This window comes from Poecile atricapillus, chromosome 10 (genome assembly GCF_030490865.1).
Source record: "Poecile atricapillus isolate bPoeAtr1 chromosome 10, bPoeAtr1.hap1, whole genome shotgun sequence".
Classification (NCBI taxonomy): Eukaryota; Metazoa; Chordata; class Aves; order Passeriformes; family Paridae; genus Poecile; species Poecile atricapillus.
This window is the reverse complement of record NC_081258.1, coordinates 13,831,151-13,849,731: the sequence shown is the minus strand read 5'-3', so window position 1 is coordinate 13,849,731 and position 18,581 is coordinate 13,831,151. Positions and strand designations below refer to the sequence as shown.

At 40.9% G+C, this 18,581-nt stretch overlaps 1 protein-coding gene across 6 annotated transcripts in view; it reads right to left on the bottom strand.

Moving 5' to 3' along the window:
* Positions 1-382: 382 nt before the first annotated feature.
* NUP93 (nucleoporin 93) overlaps positions 383-18,581 on the bottom strand; it is a 77,307-nt gene continuing 59,108 nt past the window's right edge. For 2 of the 6 annotated variants that reach the window (XM_058846379.1, XM_058846380.1), the window contains exons 9-22: positions 16,820-16,952; positions 15,697-15,854; positions 14,010-14,175; positions 13,068-13,161; positions 11,811-12,002; positions 11,457-11,583; positions 11,272-11,344; positions 10,897-10,941; positions 9,315-9,431; positions 8,566-8,684; positions 6,541-6,658; positions 6,083-6,166; positions 5,245-5,373; positions 408-616 (exon numbers count right to left, since the gene is read on the bottom strand). In XM_058846379.1, the coding sequence (XP_058702362.1) occupies positions 506-616; positions 5,245-5,373; positions 6,083-6,166; positions 6,541-6,658; positions 8,566-8,684; positions 9,315-9,431; positions 10,897-10,941; positions 11,272-11,344; positions 11,457-11,583; positions 11,811-12,002; positions 13,068-13,161; positions 14,010-14,175; positions 15,697-15,854; positions 16,820-16,952 (1,666 nt within the window). In that variant the 3' untranslated portion in view covers positions 408-505. Of the gene's footprint in view, positions 617-5,244; positions 5,374-6,082; positions 6,167-6,540; positions 6,659-8,350; positions 8,470-8,554; positions 8,685-9,314; positions 9,432-10,896; positions 10,942-11,271; positions 11,345-11,456; positions 11,584-11,810; positions 12,003-13,067; positions 13,162-14,009; positions 14,176-15,696; positions 15,855-16,819; positions 16,953-18,581 lie in introns of those variants that run through there. The other 4 variants (XM_058846378.1, XR_009278392.1, XR_009278393.1 and 1 more) reach the window with 4 other exon arrangements.

Here is an 18,581-nt window from a genome sequence, read left to right as displayed (position 1 = left end):
GGGTCTGTGCAGCACACAGAGCTCAGCAGCACCGCAGCAGCACATGCGCCACATGAGACAACAGGATGGACTGATGGCAGTGTGTCACAGGGGTGGGTGGGGCATCAGACACATTTTCAACACTTAACATGCATTCAAAACCTCCTAAAGTGTCTCAGCTGTAAGTTCGTTAATCAATAAATCAAGGTTTTCTTCTCTATTTCCTCTTCTGCCATAAAATTCCATACTCGTGTCCCTGCTGCAGAGCTATGACCTCTTTTTCTGCATAGCCTATTAACTAATTAAGAACAAATTTCTAAATGTAAACCAATTGAAAATAAAATTAATAAAAACATAAAAACACAAGAATCAGTGAAAATGAAAATGTCAAAAACAAATATCAAAACCAAAGAAATTTATTTCTGTCAACAAAAATACAGAATACAAAATGACACTGGTCCCATGGGCCCTCTGAACATACTAAAGACAGGCACAGGCTGCTGCAACCCCAGCCAAAGCTGCTCTGCTAATTCATAAGGATCTCCATTTGCACCAGTCTTGCGTTTGTGTCTCCTGATGTTCTGTATGGGATCATCCCAGCAAACATTATCAGTGCACGAGCTTGAGACTGAAGTTGCTAAAATAGAGAAAAACAAAGCACAGTTACTTTAGTATCAAAAAAACCACAATAATACAATACTCTTCAAAGGAGCACATGTAATTTTTATTTCTCAGAGCTGCTCTCTGGAAAAGGAGTCTGCATTTTGAAGAAAATCCAATTACTCCCTTTTCCAAGCATTATAAAAGCATGTCAAGTTACCCTTTTGCTTAAAAAATAATCCCATTTATTTGAAAATACCTAAGAAAAAAACCTTTTCAGCCCTGTGGGGCATTGCTGTACTGCAGCAATCTTGTAATTTCTGCATGAAGTGGGCTTTCCCAGGGCAACAGGATTCCTTCCCACCTTGCAAAACATAAAGCTGATCCTGTTGAAATGCAGCATTAATGTTCTCAAAGCAGAAGCACTAGAAACGAATCAGAGATGCCACACACATTTGGAGCTCTCCAGTATCACCTGCAACATACCAATCTCCTCAAAGGCTCTTCCTGCCAATAACACAATGAAAGCAGAGGCATCAAGCCCACTCAGACCTTCGCTCAAAGCAACCAAACCCCTTCCTGCCCACCAGAAGACTACAGAACAGCTGAAGGAATTCAGGAATAATTTGTTTCATTTGTTTAAACTGTTATTAAAGGAAAAGCAAAGTCATTACAATAACTGGTAGGAGTCAAGAGAATGCAGAAAACCCAAATCTTTGTAGAAAACTGTTCAGACTACTTTGATTGCTAACAGGTATTTCCTCTTAAATATTAAGCATCTCAAAATTACTGTACTAGAAGATCCCACTGTTCAAATCCTGCTTTCACCTACTGATTGCAGGGAAACCCAAAGGTTTTTAGGTTACTGTTGGCACATGGATGGTAAATCTGATAGCAGGAACTTACAAACTGAGAAGTGACCATAGCCCATTCCATGGTTGGGAACTGTTATAAACACCACCCCTGATGCCTCTTTGGCCAATTCCGTCCCTTTTTCAGGGTGATGTTAAACCAGCCTGTTATTCAATAGCCACAGAGAAGCTTTGGTGGCTGATAATGGAAAAGCTGGGAGAGTTTTCCCTAGACTGACCTAATTGCTAACATCTTCCAGGACAGTTTCCCTCCCAAGCTCTCAGTTACCACCAGTGGTCTGGCAACTTGAGAAAGTGGCCTGGAAATCCCTCATTCTGTTCCAGTCACAGTCTCCCAGCCTGCTCCCAAATATGACAAAGTAAGGCCCTGTAATTATGTCTGAGCTGCTGCTTTTCAGTGGAGGTCAAAACAGGTGGTAGATGGAAAAAAAAAAGCATGTCAAGGTGTCTGACTTTGGAGTTTAAGTATTAAGAGGCAAAAGCTCCCACCATGACTAAAAAGGGCTGAGGAGTGATGTGAGTTACTGTTCTTTACCTTTACAGTAGCAATGATACCAGAACTGGCCTATTTTTAAAAATCAGAACCATACTTTGGGAAGAACAAACTGAGGTTTGCAGAGGTTAAGAGCGGCCTGGAGGTCTAGATGTTCTATTGCTGTAATTACTTAATGAACATTAGAGTTACTTGCAATTTTAAATAAGACCATAGATAATAAAAAAAATAATTCCATTGCAATAATGACCTAATTTTGCCAAGATAATGCCCTTGGCCTGCTCCAGAGAGTTCACCACCCCTGACTGGGGCGAGGACATTGCTGTCATGCACTCACAGCATCTGGGCCAGGGTCACTCCAGCCATGGTTTCCAACACTGCAGGCTGGGCTCCTTGCAACCTCTGCCTGAAATCTGACAAAATGGATCAGGCCAAGTGGGACAGGACTTTGTTCGCTCATTCCCGAAACTTATTATATACATAAAAGAAAAAAATACTCAAAACACAGCTTGGGTGATTTCATTCTGAAATAAACACAATGCAGAACTGCCAGCTCTGACCCCAAACCTGATCTTTTCTAACTCCAGTCTTCCTCTGAAGTGGGACAGGAGATGTTTAGCAGAGGGTTACTGGGTTCAGGGGGGGCTCCAGCAGAACTCCTCTCCATCCTGCCCTGCTGCCATGTCCATGCTGTTCCTGCTCAAGTCCCACCCACGGCAGCAGAATCCTGCTCAGGGTGGTTGGCAGGGCAGTGCTTGGCACCAGAGGGCAAATTCAAGGGCTCTGATTTCCTCTCTGGGGGACGCTGCTCCCTGCTATGTAGAATAAACCTCAGGGTTACAAACAGCAATTATCTTTTCTTCTGATGAACAGAGAGATCTGAATCTGCCTGTTCTGATGGATCTAAAGAAAAGCCAGGGATTTCAAAGACCTATTCAAGGAAAGGTAATTTTTCACTTGCATTCTCTACTGGGCAATGTGCCAAGGCTGTTAAAGCTTCTGAAAGGGCTTGATTTCCCCATAAATTTGCTTCCCCAGAGAATATGGAAAAGCTGCCCTTCTCCCAAGGAAATTCAGGAGACAAATTCTTGTCATGCACAGCCTGCTGAAGCTCACGTCTGCCATCTCTGTCCAGGTGAATGAGATTTTGTTGAAGAAATGCCTCTCTCCTAACATCTGTAATGCTCTCCTTTCTTCACCCCACTAAAATTGCCTGAGTTGCCTCCCAACTGAAACAATCTAAATTTCCTGCTCCCGCAGTCTTGGAAGAAATTCTTCATGGTAAGAAAAAAGGGCAACACATGGTAAAGCCATTCTTACCCTACCTTCCATGTGTCCATGCCTGGTATTTTTTTTGCACATACAAATCTTTAGGTAGACAGGAGCTACAGGGTGGTAGTTGTTTTTGCTTGCAAATCCTACATTAGCAGATTTATGCTCCCTTGTGACAATCCAGTCACATAGCTGCTCTCTTATCCCCTCCCTGACAAGCAGAGGCAGTGGACACTTGTCCCCTCTGATGGCAAGGAACAGCTTCTACTGAACACAGCAGCCAGAGATCTGTGACTCAGAAAGCTCATGCTCCCAGCATCACTGACACCCTGCTGCCATGAGATCCCATCACAAGGCCTGGAGCTTGATTAACAAAACCCAAAACCTGAAATAAAGAAAACTTTCAAGGGTTTTTAGCAAGGTACATCATCAGTTCATCTCCACAACTGTGATAGCATGAGAATGCAGAGTATGTTTATGAAATGGTGTTCACACTGAGCACATTGTGGATATGATAAAATATGGTGGCCTCCTTCCACGCAAAGCTGCTAATCCCATCCCCAATCAGCCCATGGCATTCATCCTGGGCTGACGCCTGACAGCACTCCACCCCTATGGAGATGGTGAATCCTTCTACATTAGGCACAAGACTGAAATCACAAAATCAAAACAAACAGCTCACTTGGAAAGCAAGGAGAGATAAGGCACTCTTTGCTCAGTGCCAGCCTTGTGAAGACACACAGCAGGTAACAGCTTGTGTTAGCCTGGGACTTCACATGGGCAGAGTTTAAGGTGGGAGAAGCCCAAGCAGTGTGTACCCTTCTCCAGTGCTGCTGATCCGCAGTACAAGCACCCCCGTGAGGCTCTCACAGGCTGTGTCTCAAAGACAAAAGCTGTACCATTACCTGAGCCTTTTATTTTTCTATGTAATTTAAAAATGCTACTAAGACTTTTACCAATATTACAGTTTACAGATCAAAGCTACTTCTGCAGCTAACTAAAGCCTGGAATAAAGCTGGCTATGGTCCAAGCTGGTTTTTCACTCTCAAAAGGTGCTGATATTTATTTTATAATCTGTTAAGGCAGGATGAACGGTTTGGCCTTGGTTTCAAGTGCCTGCAGCAGCTTTAACTTATTTAAGAGGTACAAGACCAAACCTGGAATTAAGCTGTGAAACCTTCTGCTCAACCCCAGACATTGGCAGATGAGTGCTCACAAACCTGGCTGTGCCATTTAAATGCCGCCTATTCTGCAGCTTGCTGAAGGTGGAGGGTCCCATCAGTGGCTTGGGGAAATGCCTCTGCACTAGCTTGAGCAGTGAAGTCAAACCCACTGTTGTCATGCATTTCAACAGCAGCCAGACCAAGCACTGCTGCAAGCTGCTCACTCCCTGCAGGGGCAGCAGAACTATGCTGGCATTCACCAAGGGGATGTGCTCAAGCATCTTGGCAGTTCACCCAGGTCCACCCACCTGGAAAATGTTGGCCTGCATCACTACAGAAGCAAGCTGAGGGGAGAGAGAGTCAAGGAAGGCCTTTCCACCAGAAATGGGCACTTACTCAAATGAAAGGAGTGGCAATGAGGTGCTTAAAAACCAACAGCTCAGTTGTCAAGGCAGCAACATCAACCATCCTAGAGACACTACACTGTTCCCATTTGCTTTACTATCAGAGATTCCACTAAGAAGCAAACTGAACACTCATTTTCTCTTGCTAGGAGGTGAATATAGATGTAATATCTCCCTTAGCTCAATATAATTTAAAGCAGTATCACAGAATCAGAATGTCTTAGGCTGAAAGGACCTTAAAGATCACCCAGTTCCAACCCTTCTTTACACAAAGCTGAAGGCATCAGAGACCAGCCTTGAGACTAAGTAACTGGACAAGCTCAGTAGACCAAGACTCTAAGTAACTGAGCAAGCCAAAACCAAGACCATTAGAGATTCACAGTTACTTGAAGCCCAATCTCTTGAAACCAGCAGAATAGGATATAGGAAAACTTGTCAGACAGTGAGGATTATGTTCTTACCGAATCTTTGTCTTCCATTACCCGCTGGGGTCTGGCAGGAGTGGTGGGGCTTGTGCCTTTCATCCTCTTATATTTGGTGAATAAAATATTCATGGTTGCAAGCAGGACCTCAGATAAATTGTGTTTGATCTATACAAAGGTGAGGGGGGAAAAGACACATTGCAGCAAAAGCAGGTTGACAGAACCATGAGCCTTACCATACAGATTCCTCTAACAGTCATAGGTGTAATGGTTACCCCTGCTATGACTGCACCACCCAGCAGAAACACTGCCCAGAGCTTTGAGACAGACATGCCCAGTGGCTGCACCTTCAGGTTTGATAGCAGCAGGTCACATAAAACCCAAAGCACCCAAATACACACAACAACTACCTGAAAAAGAAGTGTCACCCTCCAGTTAAAACAGCTCAAGAGCAGTAACAGCTTTCCACTATGCTTCATTTGCTAATACACAAATCCATTAATTCCTGTAAGTTAGAGGGAAGGAAATGCCCTACAAATGCTTAGTGACCATTAAGAGCACAGAAGAACTAAGTCACCAGCAAGCTAAAAGTTTTCAATATTCTGAATTCTTGAATGAAAGTCAGTAATTTCAGGGAGGCTCACATCTGCAGATACCTTCTTCAAAATGGAGACAGGATTTCTGGGTAGGGAATTCTAGTGCTCAAAAGAGCAGCATTAAGAAGAAAAAGTTGCAAGCAAAGAGTCTACCTGTATGAAATCAAAATAATCTCATCCTTTTTCTCTGCTAAAGAATGAGAATGATTAGATGACAACGTTTTAAGATCCTTTTAACAAACCAAAAGGCTTTAGGAGGCTAAACCCAAGACATTACTTACTTCATCACTGAAATTCCGGAAGGCAGAGACTCTCTCCTTGACGCAATCTTGGCTAAGAGGTACAAGCTTCAGGCGTTCAATAATCTTCAAAAAGAATAGCAGGAATCAGGACAGATAATCAGCATTCTATGTACCATATACTAATAAAGGGTATGTTGAAGTGTTAATGAAATGCTTTTGTTTCCATTTGAGAGAAATAATTTCATTGTCATTTATTGGTTTATCTCCTCAGTTTGTTGAGCAATAGGAATATTTTGCTTAATGTCTACAAAATAGCTCCAGGAAGATCATATCCTGTTTATCAAGCAACAGGGAAGAAACACCTTTTAAAATTACTATAACATTGCAGTCCCTTCTAACTCATTAAATGCAATTTTTAAAGCGATGTTATTTGAGACATTCTGGGCTTTCAAGGGCATTAGGAAGGCTACACTTCAAACAGAACTCTTGAAACTTACATCAAAGGCCCTGTCAACGTGACCAGCGTGATATTCATCAAAAAATGTGATTAAGTCTAGCAGAAGGTAGAACGTGGAATCAATGGATTTCTTTGCACTTATCCCCTGTGCTTTGTACCTGAAAGAAATTGTGTTACAATTTTATTGTGCAAAATGGTAACTGTTTATAACTGTGCCCTTGCAATTCTTGGAAGTGGAGACATCAAACTCAAGGACAGAGGGCATTTAACAAAGGACAGCTTTCATTTTCCTTAACCGGGAGGCAGAATTTTCACAGGTTGTGGCTTTTTAAAAACACTGCTAATCACTTCCAGTTTTGCATCAAATCCAGCATTTGTTTCCTTTAAAATGTTTACATTTCCCACATTCATGGGTAAACAGTGCCAGGCAGCAGAGACCTGCAAGGCAAGCTCTGTACCAGCATGTTTAACACGCTGTTTTACAGCAGACAATCCTCCAGCACAACTGCCTGCTTCAGGCAAGAAGTTAAGACTTAAAAGATGGATTAAGAGCTCCTGCACGCTCTTGGGAGCTACACTGGCTATGGGATGAACTGGAGGGCTGCCTGCTCTCATTCCTAACTGCATGAGGGCACAAAGAAGTTGTTTTCCCAAGAGTGGTGCTGCAGATAAGGAAACCACGTAGCCTCTTGGCCTTTTTGTTGGGTGTCTCCCCTGCTCCAAAAGCATCACAAGAACACAGAGGAGGAATGCTGCATCCCTACAGCACTGTCATCAGGACAGTACAGAAGGAAAAGCCCTGTCTTACATTTAACTGGCAAGAAGATGTGCTAGTCAGAACTGCTCTGGCTTTGCAATCACCCAGGTTTCCAGCTGTGAAGAGGCATTATTGCACAGTAGTATTTAGTGCTTTCAGACACATCAAAGCATGTGGCAAACCAAAAAAGCCCATTACAGCCTTTGCTGAAGCTTTAACTCAAGCCATAGATTTAATTCTCTTTAATGTCTGCCACCAAATCAGTCTCTCGCTAAGTCAATACGGCACAAATTTTCACTTGATCCCAGCTTGCCTGAATGAAGGAAAGGCTGACTAGAAGGAGCAACTGGCAAATGCCACTTGTCAAAAGAAGAAAGGCAAAAGCCTCTGACGGAAATCAATACATTTCTGTATTTGTCTTCCCAATTTCAAAGTGCCAGCAAGTGGGCTTGGTTTATTTTTATTCTCTCTGCAGCTTAATGGTTGATAAAAACCAGTAAGGCATTTTTCATAGGAATCCACATTTTCCTCTAGTAAAATACAGGAATTGTCCCAGGCAGTCACCGTGACAAGATGCACCAAAAAGTGACAATTTTAAAAAATCATGAAAGTATTTTGCAAATGCAGCTTTTCAGAATTGGTTATTCCTAACTTCTAGCTGCTAATGAAGCTTGAGCACTGATGCCTCTCAAACATATACCCTAATTAGTATACAGACATGGCAGGAGACACTCCTTTCATTTGCTTCCCTTCTTTTCTGGACACCACACAGTACTTGGTATGGAAATGAGGTCCACTGCTTGCATTAGCAAGCACAGTTCATCTTAAATACTCCCTTTTTGGCTTTCATTAAAGCAGCAGTTTTCAGACAGCTACTGAACTACTGTTACAACTCAGAATTACTGGGTTTGTAGCTCTCTCAATACTACTTCAAACAAGTGAATTGCATGCAACAACTCAGCAACTGTTACTATATTTTGCTTAAAAAATAATATAAAACATACAATTCATGATATTTATTGCTTCTTATCAGACTTTCTCTTCAGCTGGCAATCCTGATTCACCTACAAATAAAACTTCTTGCCAAATTTACCTGACCTGCCCCTGAAGATTTCTGATTTCAGTTCTGCAAGCCATCACAAGCAGGACAGGGTAAATTCTGACCTCTTCTTTGTCTTTCTAAATATACTGCTGTGGATGCCACAGTCCAACCTGCAGAAATAATGTCAGGAACTAACACCCACAGCACTGACACTCCCAGGTGATGTCGAGGTGAACCACCCAGTCCTGCCCTTACCTGAGTCTTACCTCTCAGCAATGGAATGGGCCATGTTCTTCAACCGCTCCTTGTTTGACTGGGGAGTGCTGATCTGGGGAACAACTGGACTAAGGAGCTTGTTCATCAGTTCTAAAACTTTGTCAGGGTTCTGTTGGCAATAAAGTTACACAAATAAAAGGAGCACGATGGAATGTGGTGTCTTAATGTCACTGAAAAAGCAGAAAAGTCTCATGCAGTGGTGCCTTCTGCAAGCCCAGAGCCACTTCCCTCCCATAAAGAGTCAAGATCATATTAGCTACAAGCAACACAATGCTGCTGGGTCACAAGATGAAGCATTTCCCCCTAGTTTTTCCTCTAAAACAGTGGTTATGGTTGCATCCACTTCTATTTCAAAAGGAAACAAGAGTACTCAGTATAAAGACCAACTATTTTAGATCTCAGTTCAATGTCTATGAAATTGGAAGAGTACACTTCAGGCAAATAACTGCACTAGACAGAATTAAATTATGTGTGGGGCACTCTCTTCAAAAGAGCACATTGATCAGGAGCCACAATGTCCTAAATCAGAATCCCTGGAGTGCAATCCATCTGGATTTGCTAACTGAAACATCTCTTCATGCAGCCTATGGCTCTGTTCTTCCAGCAGCAGAAATAAGCTGCTTGAATAAGGGCAATTCAATCTCAGAGATGAAATTTAACCTCCTAATCACAGGTAGAATGTTTGGAAGGGAAAAAGGTGAACCAAGTAAATACTTAAGGCAGCACACAAAACACATACCTTTGCAAGGTCATAGAGTTTTGCAGCTTCTTCAAACAATCCTTTATTTTCTGCTGCAGAAGCCACTTTGTTAATAACGGATTTTGTGTCACTTGTAAACTTGTCTATCACGCCAGGCTAAAGAGGTGAAACAAAAATGAAAAAAGAGGAATCAGAAGGCTCAAACGCTTCAGAATATTCTGTCAAAGCAACAAATATTTTACATGTTGGCTTATGATTGGAATGGCCTGTACATTTCCATGGGAATGTGCAGAAGTGAGACAATAAAAATAGAATGAGCTCTTGCAAGAGGGACTCCCTCTTAAATTGAGTCAGCCCTGAGACATCCTTGGTTTCTAATTCATTCAAAATGACCCAGATAAAATAACTCAGAGTTTGAGCTGTTAATTGCTGATGACACAGAGAAGGAAACACAAAAGACTTCAGCATATAACATTCCAGGGGCTCCAGGCAGATGCAGTTTGTTTATAATGGCATGACAGGTTGTGAGTGAAATCTCACACAGATAAATGAAAGGGTAACAAGAATTTTAAAACAAATAATAAATGTGTAGAATAAAAGAGATGAAGGAATCAAGAATATCTGGAAATTACTGTAGTTGAGGATGCAAAAATAAGACTGTATAATCGAGAAGAATTTATTTTGAACTTAAAATTGTTGGTTTCACACCAAAAAAAGTGCAAAACAAAAAAATATTTTTAAAGATTATCAAGTTATTTTGCTCTCTTGTACGCAATCTCACTGCTTTTGACATGACAAAATAAAGTCATCTAAAAGAAATTCCTGCCAGAAATAAGTTCCCCCCATTTTTGACAGCAGTATGAGCCCTAATCTTAAAATTAAGATGTAAATGATTCTGCAGTCTGCTTTACAAAGAAATCTTCCAAAATTGTCACAGCAAACAGAAGAACCTCATTGATGATCAAAATTTTCATCATTTGTATGCACTTTCCTGTTTCCAGGTAAAACCTTAAGGTTTCCTTTAGCATCTGACTGTGTAATTTTATATTTTACTATTAGCAAACTGGTTTTACACACTGGAAGTAAGATCTGTCATGTGTAAAAATGCCTGAACTTTGATCCAATACTCTCACCTATATGAAGGTCAGATCAGCTGTGGCTATGCTTGTGGTCTGTTAGCCCTTGCTCCTTTAATGACAAGGATTTTTCAAGGACTACAAGCAATACATTTCTTCGGTGAGGTGAATGAGGATATCATAAATCATTTTCACATGTTCACCTTGGTTAACAGAACACTCTCACAACACCCACTTAAACTAAACTCCACTTCCTGCTGGGAAGATGAAATTCTGACCTCACTAAAGTTACCTGGTGCCATTTGCTCCTTCAGTTACACCAGCTGTCTAGAGGAACATAGTCTGTCCTGCTGTTCCTGACCTGCCTTTGGTTAGGGCAGGTCACAGACTATTCTGTAAAATGATCTTGTAGTGGAAGAACTTGAACGTATTCAAACACATTAACAATTTAGCTAGTGAAAAACAGAAGCAAAATAACCTCATGACTACTTTGGAAATCATACATAGGTTGTACTTTTATTGTAAAATATAAATGGTGAACTCACCTTCCTACTACCATCTTTTTCCAGCTTTCCAAGAATCATATCAAACTACATCCACATAGATGTAAAGTAGGAAAAAAAAAAAAAACAAAAATGAAGAGATGAATTGCACATATTTCATAACATATTTATTAAGTACAAAGACAAAATCATGGAATGAAAAACAGTGACTAATGTCAAAAGTATTTTTAACTAAATAACAGTCAAAAAGACATGATTAAATGTCTTAAACATATGGCCACTGCAAGACCTTTTGTCATCTGGGTCTGCATCAGGCAGAAAGAGTAAGCAACTCTACAACCATCCTGACTAATAAAGATTTTAATGAAGAAATGAACTTCAGTTTAACTGAGGAAGGCAAAACATGGCCAAACGCACCTCTCTGCTTTCAATTACTATTTCACTAACGCAACGCAAGAACATATTCTCTCCTTGGCTGTCCTTCTCGTTCCTATAAAAGAAAGAGAGGGAGGAAGGTACTCCTGTTTCTGACAGCTTTCCAGATAAGAATAATGAAGCAGTAATAACTAGGAGAATATCTAAAGACATATATTAGCTCCTACCTGAGAAAGTAAAAGTACTGCAGAGCTTCCCTTGGATCTGTTGATTCAAACTTACGCGTGTAAAGCATCAAAAGCCGCACAAAATTTAAACGTCTGATACCAGGAGGGTCACCAGCTTCATGGCTTACTGCAATGTCAGAAACAGCACTGTCAGAGAATCTAATGCCAGGAAAACGCTGATCTTCGTCTCAAATTAGTCAGAACCATGATCCAGAGCTCTAATACAACTAAACCAATTAACTTTTAAAAGATTGTTCTGATAGATCTTGGATCAATCACATAGACCTACAGTTTCTAGAGGGTACTCTGAAGGGTAAGGAAATATTCCTTTACTGTAAAATAAATGGGACTTACATAGCTGTGCACTCTGCCCAGATGCTTTCAGGAGCAATTTTAACTCAAACAGGACCAAAGCAACATGAACAGCGTGACAGCGCAAGCGCTCTGTCCGGAAAAGAAAAGCAATTGCAGCTTCAAACTGTGCTGTCAAGAACAACACTTGGAAGTAGAGGAAAGGTGGCTGGTTCACCGCAAAATGTGATTCACCTGAAAGAAACCACAACACATGTTGCATTTTTCACATCATTTTCATGATTTTGCAATCAGAGATGACTGACAATAGATGCTTCCTGTCACAATGCAACGTTACTGTCTATTAGGTGCCAGCCAAAATAAACACAGCACACAAAACTGAATTCCTAACCACACATCAGTGGCTCACCTACAACCGTGCCCCTGCAGATTTATCATGAAGGACTACAGCATAAAGTCATATTCAAAAAGTGAAACAGAATAAACAGTTACTCAGAAAAGTTCCTTTTTCTTTTCATACAAACAAACCACCAACTCTGATCAACTCTGATTGATTCTCTAAAGACCACAAACTTTTTGTCTATTTCTCTATTTATACTTATGTCAAGTGGTACAAATAATGTTAAAAACCTCGATTTTCTTACTCAGTGACACCAACAGTAGCTCATTATATTTCTTTTCCATAAATTTTTATCTGAGTGTGAGTGATACTACAAACTAGAAGGCTGTGGAGAATCAAATTTGGTATGTTTTGGACAGTTCCAAGTGACTTAATTTTGACTGGCTGGAAGATGATTATAGGAAAATGTATGCTGTGGATGTGTTTAAAACCTTCTGAAGTGGAAGGAACTGTGACTTGGGTCCCCAGAAATTTGTTTGACATACTAATGTAAGGGAAAAGATGAACACCAGGTGCACACAGAGGAAAAGCTTGGAAATACATGCCCACTTCAGGTAGTGACTGCTTTTCTGTTCTGTATTCCCAAAGCCGGAAGTTCTGCTAAAGGACTTTTGCATATTTATGGTGAGAGAAAGCAATCAGTGAGAAACAGCAGGAGTGTTCACAATGAGTAGTCACTCTCTGGATTTCTGGGAAAACATGGGACTCATTCATCATGTCTTACTAAAGTTTGCCATGACTCCTGGGAAGCAGCTGTCTGTGGACACCCTGAAGATGCCTGTCACTAGTGTAGAGCTGCAGGGTTTTTGTTCCGTCTAGGGCTTGTGTAGTAAAAACTGGAAAGTGTCCTCAGCAGAAAAGCAGAGCCCCAAGTAAGACAACACTCCCTGGTTTCTCACCATAGTCTTCCAGCAGCTGCTTCTGGAACTGTGATAACGTTAGCCGGTCCTGTGGGGAGCTTGTACCACCATCATCAAAACACACTTGGTTCAGCTAAAAAACACATCCAAAAAAGAGAAGCACAGGTATTTCCCCTTGCACAAGCAATGCACTTAGAAGACAATTCATTCTATCACAGCCTCTCCTAGACTAACTAGAAACTGCATCTAGTCACAACATCAACTCCATCCACTGCTGGGAAAAAAAGATCCCTAATGCAGCAACAACTGAAATCCATGCAGATATAACCCTGGGGTTCTGTCTCCATCCATGCCAGCAAACTCTGATGCTGAGACTCTGAACACTCTCAAGCAGCATTTTTTGCCACAAATACAATATTAACAGATACATCATTCTACCACCCTTTTTCTGATAAAGGGCAGAAACAGGTTGTCCTGGGGTGACTTTATGATGCTTGGTTTTCTCCCAGATTTGCCCTAAACCAGGACACAGGTACCAGCCAGTATCTATTATGCCCTCACCAAAACTGCAAGGACTTCAGAGACATTGATAACATTGTCTTTGGTCAATTCACACAATTTCAGACATTCATCCAGGAAGGAGAATTCAAAGAATCCTCACTGTAGCAAGCTAATACTACTTGTAAAAACAGCTGACAAAGATCAGTGTCAAATGAAGAACATGACACTTCCGAAGACAACTGTACCCAAACTGACACCTGATAGTACAGAGGGTAACAGAACAGCTCTGGGATTCCAGTTCCCAGCCCTGCTTTATCTTCAAGGTCAGGTCACAGTGTGCAATACATCAATGTGAAAAACCAGATCTAGAAGTTGGAAGGGTAGCATAGGTAGAAGCAGAAAGTGGAGAAATGTGGTACCACTGAGACCTGTCCTTGCATAAAGAAAAACCAAAAACCACAACCCCAACACCAGACTTACTTTTAGCCAAAGATAATCTTCTGTTTTATCAGCAACTTCACTCTGGTTGTCTGTAATGTCACAACGGCCAATAATACAATAAACAGCCCTTTTGTAGGGGTCAGTGTTATTTCTCAGAGCTCGTCTGTAATGAAGACGCAGTTTATTTTCTGTGGCAGGAGACAGTCTAAGGAAAAGAAAAGATTGAAGGAAAAGACATGAAACCCATTTTCCCTGTATGAGGAAACCTGGATACAAATCAATGTAAATAGGTGCATATCCACAGCAAAGGCATAATGACAGTAAGCACTGGCCAATATTTCTTGCACTTCATATCTGTAGGTAAAAATTTTGCACATGTGAATTTAAACACGTAATTAAATTTATGGAGGATCATCTTCAAATGTTCACTGCAGGGAAAGAAACCACGTATGACAGTCTCTTTAGGGGTACATTAATACTGTGGCAGATGGACTATTTTTGTCTGATTCTGTTACTACATCATTTCAGAAAAAGAAAGCTCACATCATCTTTGGAAGTCTTTGTGTTAGTAACTAGTACTAATGAGTAGATCATTGTGCCATGAGGTCTTTCAGGATTGACACCTTCATCATTATTAAACACTGTCATAATGCTCTTTGTCATTCTTTTTTCTTGCAACCTCTTGTTGAGAATTTTACAGAATTTAATCAATATGGTGCTCTTCTAAGGCATTGTTCATCAAATCCATAGGCAGAGCACTTTTCCATAGCTGTAATAAAAACAAAATAAATCTATTATGGTGTATTTCATGAAAGTGTTAGTAATGAAAACAGTGACAGTACCTTCAACAAGGTTTCTGCAACAACCTTGATATAATGAGCACTCCTAGATACTCTCTACAAAGCAGGTTGATTTATAGAAGAATATCATGGCATACCATATTTGGTAAATGCCACTTGGATTTTTGTCTTTTCAGTTTATTTTGTTAGCTTGGTTAGTTATTTTTTATTGGTTTGTTTGGTTTTTTTTGTGTTTGTTTTTTTTAAAATTCACTGCAAGTGGAAAGATGGAAAAAGCAAACTACTGTGGAGCTCAGAGCACACCTTAGGTTGCACTAACTGCCCTACTTTTCAACTACATCAGCAGCAGTTTGGCCAATGGCCGCTGTTCAGTGCTGGACAGCAAAAACTGGGAGAGGAGAATAAACACAAGAGAGATGTGAGAGTGATGCCTCTAAAGGCCTCTAACAAGCACTGCTTGCTTTTCCTGTGTAGCATTCTTATGAAAAACAGGTGTAGTAAAAAGTGTTCCCCAAAGGAAATTCAGCTAAAATAAACAACAGGGGAAATAAAAAGATACAGGACTGATGACAGCAGATTAAATCTATTGATTTAATAGATCTAGCAGATCTATTGTATGCTGTATCTCACTGTTACACTGGGCTTATCCTTCTGTAAAAAAGCTACACTACCCGGTATTATTTTTGAAATGTAAATTTTTGAATGCTTTCAAACAACTCTTTCTCTGTTGAGACTTCTCAACTTCAAAGCCACAAATTAAAATATGCAAACTTCTACATGTAATTTAGGTAGGTAATATAAACACCAGGCAGCCATCACCACCAGAAGAGACCTGAGTTTTTTGTATTTCTAGCAAGCCATTGATAATTTCACTACTCCACAGCAATTCCCACCCCTCACAAAGATCCTTCCTAGCTCCCAATTACCTTCTGTCTTTACTGTGCATGTACTCCTGGAACCAGGTTTTGAACTCTCCCAGCTGGTGCTGTGCCCGTTTCACCACGTGCATGGCTGCAGTCAGATCTCCGCAGCGCATGCAGTAGTAAATCAGAGCCCACACGGGATGGCCCTCCACCTCACCATCCTGAAAAGAAGGACATACTTAATTTTTTCTTAAAAGCAACATATTTGAGTGATTTTTCTTTATTCTTTGCCTCATTCATTATTTCTGCCCTTATACCCACACTCATATTGGTAAAAAATTCTATTTGTTACAGAAGCCAGAGGTCCTGAAGGTTAAGTTCTGGCAAAGCTCTGCATATCTCAGCAGTGAAAGGTGTGATTCTCTTCTGCTTGCCCAGATTTCAGTTCTGAGGGAGGTTTTGAGAATCCCAGAATTAGCATATGATATCCTCCCTACACAGGAGATTGATCTGGATTAGGCCACCAAGGTATTAAAAACATTTTCACTGAAACCGAAAGATATCAAACTAATCACTAATCTCAGCAGGTAAGAAGGCACAGCTAGACTCAGCTCCAGTGTTACAATTTATTATTTCTTCATTTAACTTTTATATTTAATTTTTCAAACTGCTTATCTGATAATTTTGTAGATGCACAGCTATGCACTTTTTACTACATGCAGGTAAGAAGGGTTGTATTCAGATTCCTAAATAAAAGGCCCAGGCTACAATTCAGATGAATTCATTACACATTTGGTGATGGTTTCACCATTTGACAATAAATGTTAAAAAAGAGAAAAAGCAGAACAGGGAGATTAGGTTACTGCTTTTTTGAACCATCATTATGCATTTTAATTCTCGCTTGTTGATTTCTAAGATGACAACCAGAAGACACCATAATTTCTAGAATTAGAACTCAAACTACTGAGCAGCCACCATGCTTTGGGATTAGGTCTGAACTCAAGAGTGATTTTGTCTGTCATCTCTTATTTTCCTAGTGACAAATTCTAGAGGAGGAGTTAGGAGCCTGCTGCCCTAAAAGCAGCTTTCAATAGAAAAGCTACTGCAGGCTGCACTGGTTCCCACTCTGTAGTGGGTGAACAGATTTGTATTATTTTAGATGGGTGGCTGACAGTGCTGGCCATACCTGCAGACCAGGGACAGACGCCGGGAGTTTGATGTTCAAGAAGCTGCGGACCAGTTGGTAGGTGCCTGGGACTCCACCCAGCTGAGCCTGGTGCAAGTTTCCAAAGACTGTCACAAAAGTGTAATTTTTGTAACTGAAAACAATACAAGCAAAACAAACATGAACAGACTGAGAGACACCTGACAAAAAACATCCACTGTCTTTCCGATCTGAGAGAATTAACAATTTAAAGCAAATTAATGTGATGTTCAAAAATTACCATTACAATAAAATGAAGCACAAATTTTGGTCAGTTTAGGAAGATCCTTGTATCTAGCAGTCTCAGAGGACACCATGTTTGAAGTCTGTGGTGGACTGCTCCAGGTTCAACTCTCAATTATGAAGTTCCTATTATTAGATTCTTGTTATACACAGTTAAGCTCAAATATATAGCTGGAAAAAGCCTTCCCACTCTAACACTTTAACTCTTAATCCTATAATGAAGGAACAGTTAAATACCACAGATGTGTTTGTCTCTCTTCCCTGTCCTATGGAAAAATATCTACCTTAGGCCTATGGACTTACCATAGGAAATGGAAGGAAATCCCAGAAAAAAAGGGAATTTAGAGAAATATAACTGGCACAGGCAACTTTAAGAAAACGTTTTAAAATAACCCATCAAAGCATTTAATCAAGGCAGATCAATTTAACAAATCTCATATTTAGAAGCAGGAGTATCAAGAATTTGAGACTGAAGGAAAACCTAAGTAAGCAGCATCAATAAATGACACAAAGTTCTTTTTCTTTCTCTTCAGCACCTTAGACTTGCGCACCATCAGAAATCTGAAAGATTATATAAGCAGGTATCAGAGTATCTTGATAACTAGAATTATGGCTGAGGCAAGGGCACACACCTCTGGGCTTAAGATCACAGTTGCTCCAAAGGAACTAATGTATGAACAGCTGTGAGTGGCACTACATCCCTTCCATATGAGTGAGGGGCTGGTGATCCATGGAAACACTCTAGTATTAGCCAATTCCCACCAGGGAAGAAAAGCTACGAAGCAAGGCACAGGGTTTGGGCAAGGTTTTAATTTTAAAAAACCCACAAAAACCAAGCCTGAGAGGCCTAATCTCCACAGTGGGGAGCACTGGGGAAGTACTACATATAATAACTTCTAGCTTCAGTTAGCAGTTAATGGCACTGTGAAAATTTAGCACATTGGATAGGTGGCAAATCAGGTTAAGAGTCACTGGCTCATCGCACTCTGCTGAGACTGAGGAACCGGGAACAGAAGATCCTTCCGATGTGTCAGCTCCTCTGTGCACAGGCAGCAGCTGCCACCACCCCCCGGTGACACCGAGTGCTGATGGAGTGTGACAACCAACTGTCAGGGCCAAGAAGAGGCTGTGCCAGGAGATGAAAGCATCTCTTCCCACAGTGCTGTGTCAGAGTGCAGTGCTTTCCGTGCTCCAGTGCAATCTGTGTCCCTACAAATGCCCATGTACTACCCTGCAGTTATTGCTAGCATGGGCTGCAAGAGCCCGCTGACATCACATTGCAGCTACTAGAGAAGAGGCACTGCAATATCCACATATGCAGTGAATGGGCATTTGGCTTTGGGCAGCTTCACAGCTTGCAGGTCTCTGAGAACTCCACTGGTCAAGGAGCTTAGGCCCCCATGGTACTTGCCAATACACATGGCAAACCACCTTCTACAGTCTGAAAATCACTGCTACGTGTCTCAGCTTCAGCTTCTTCACATTTTACAAAAACTTCTCA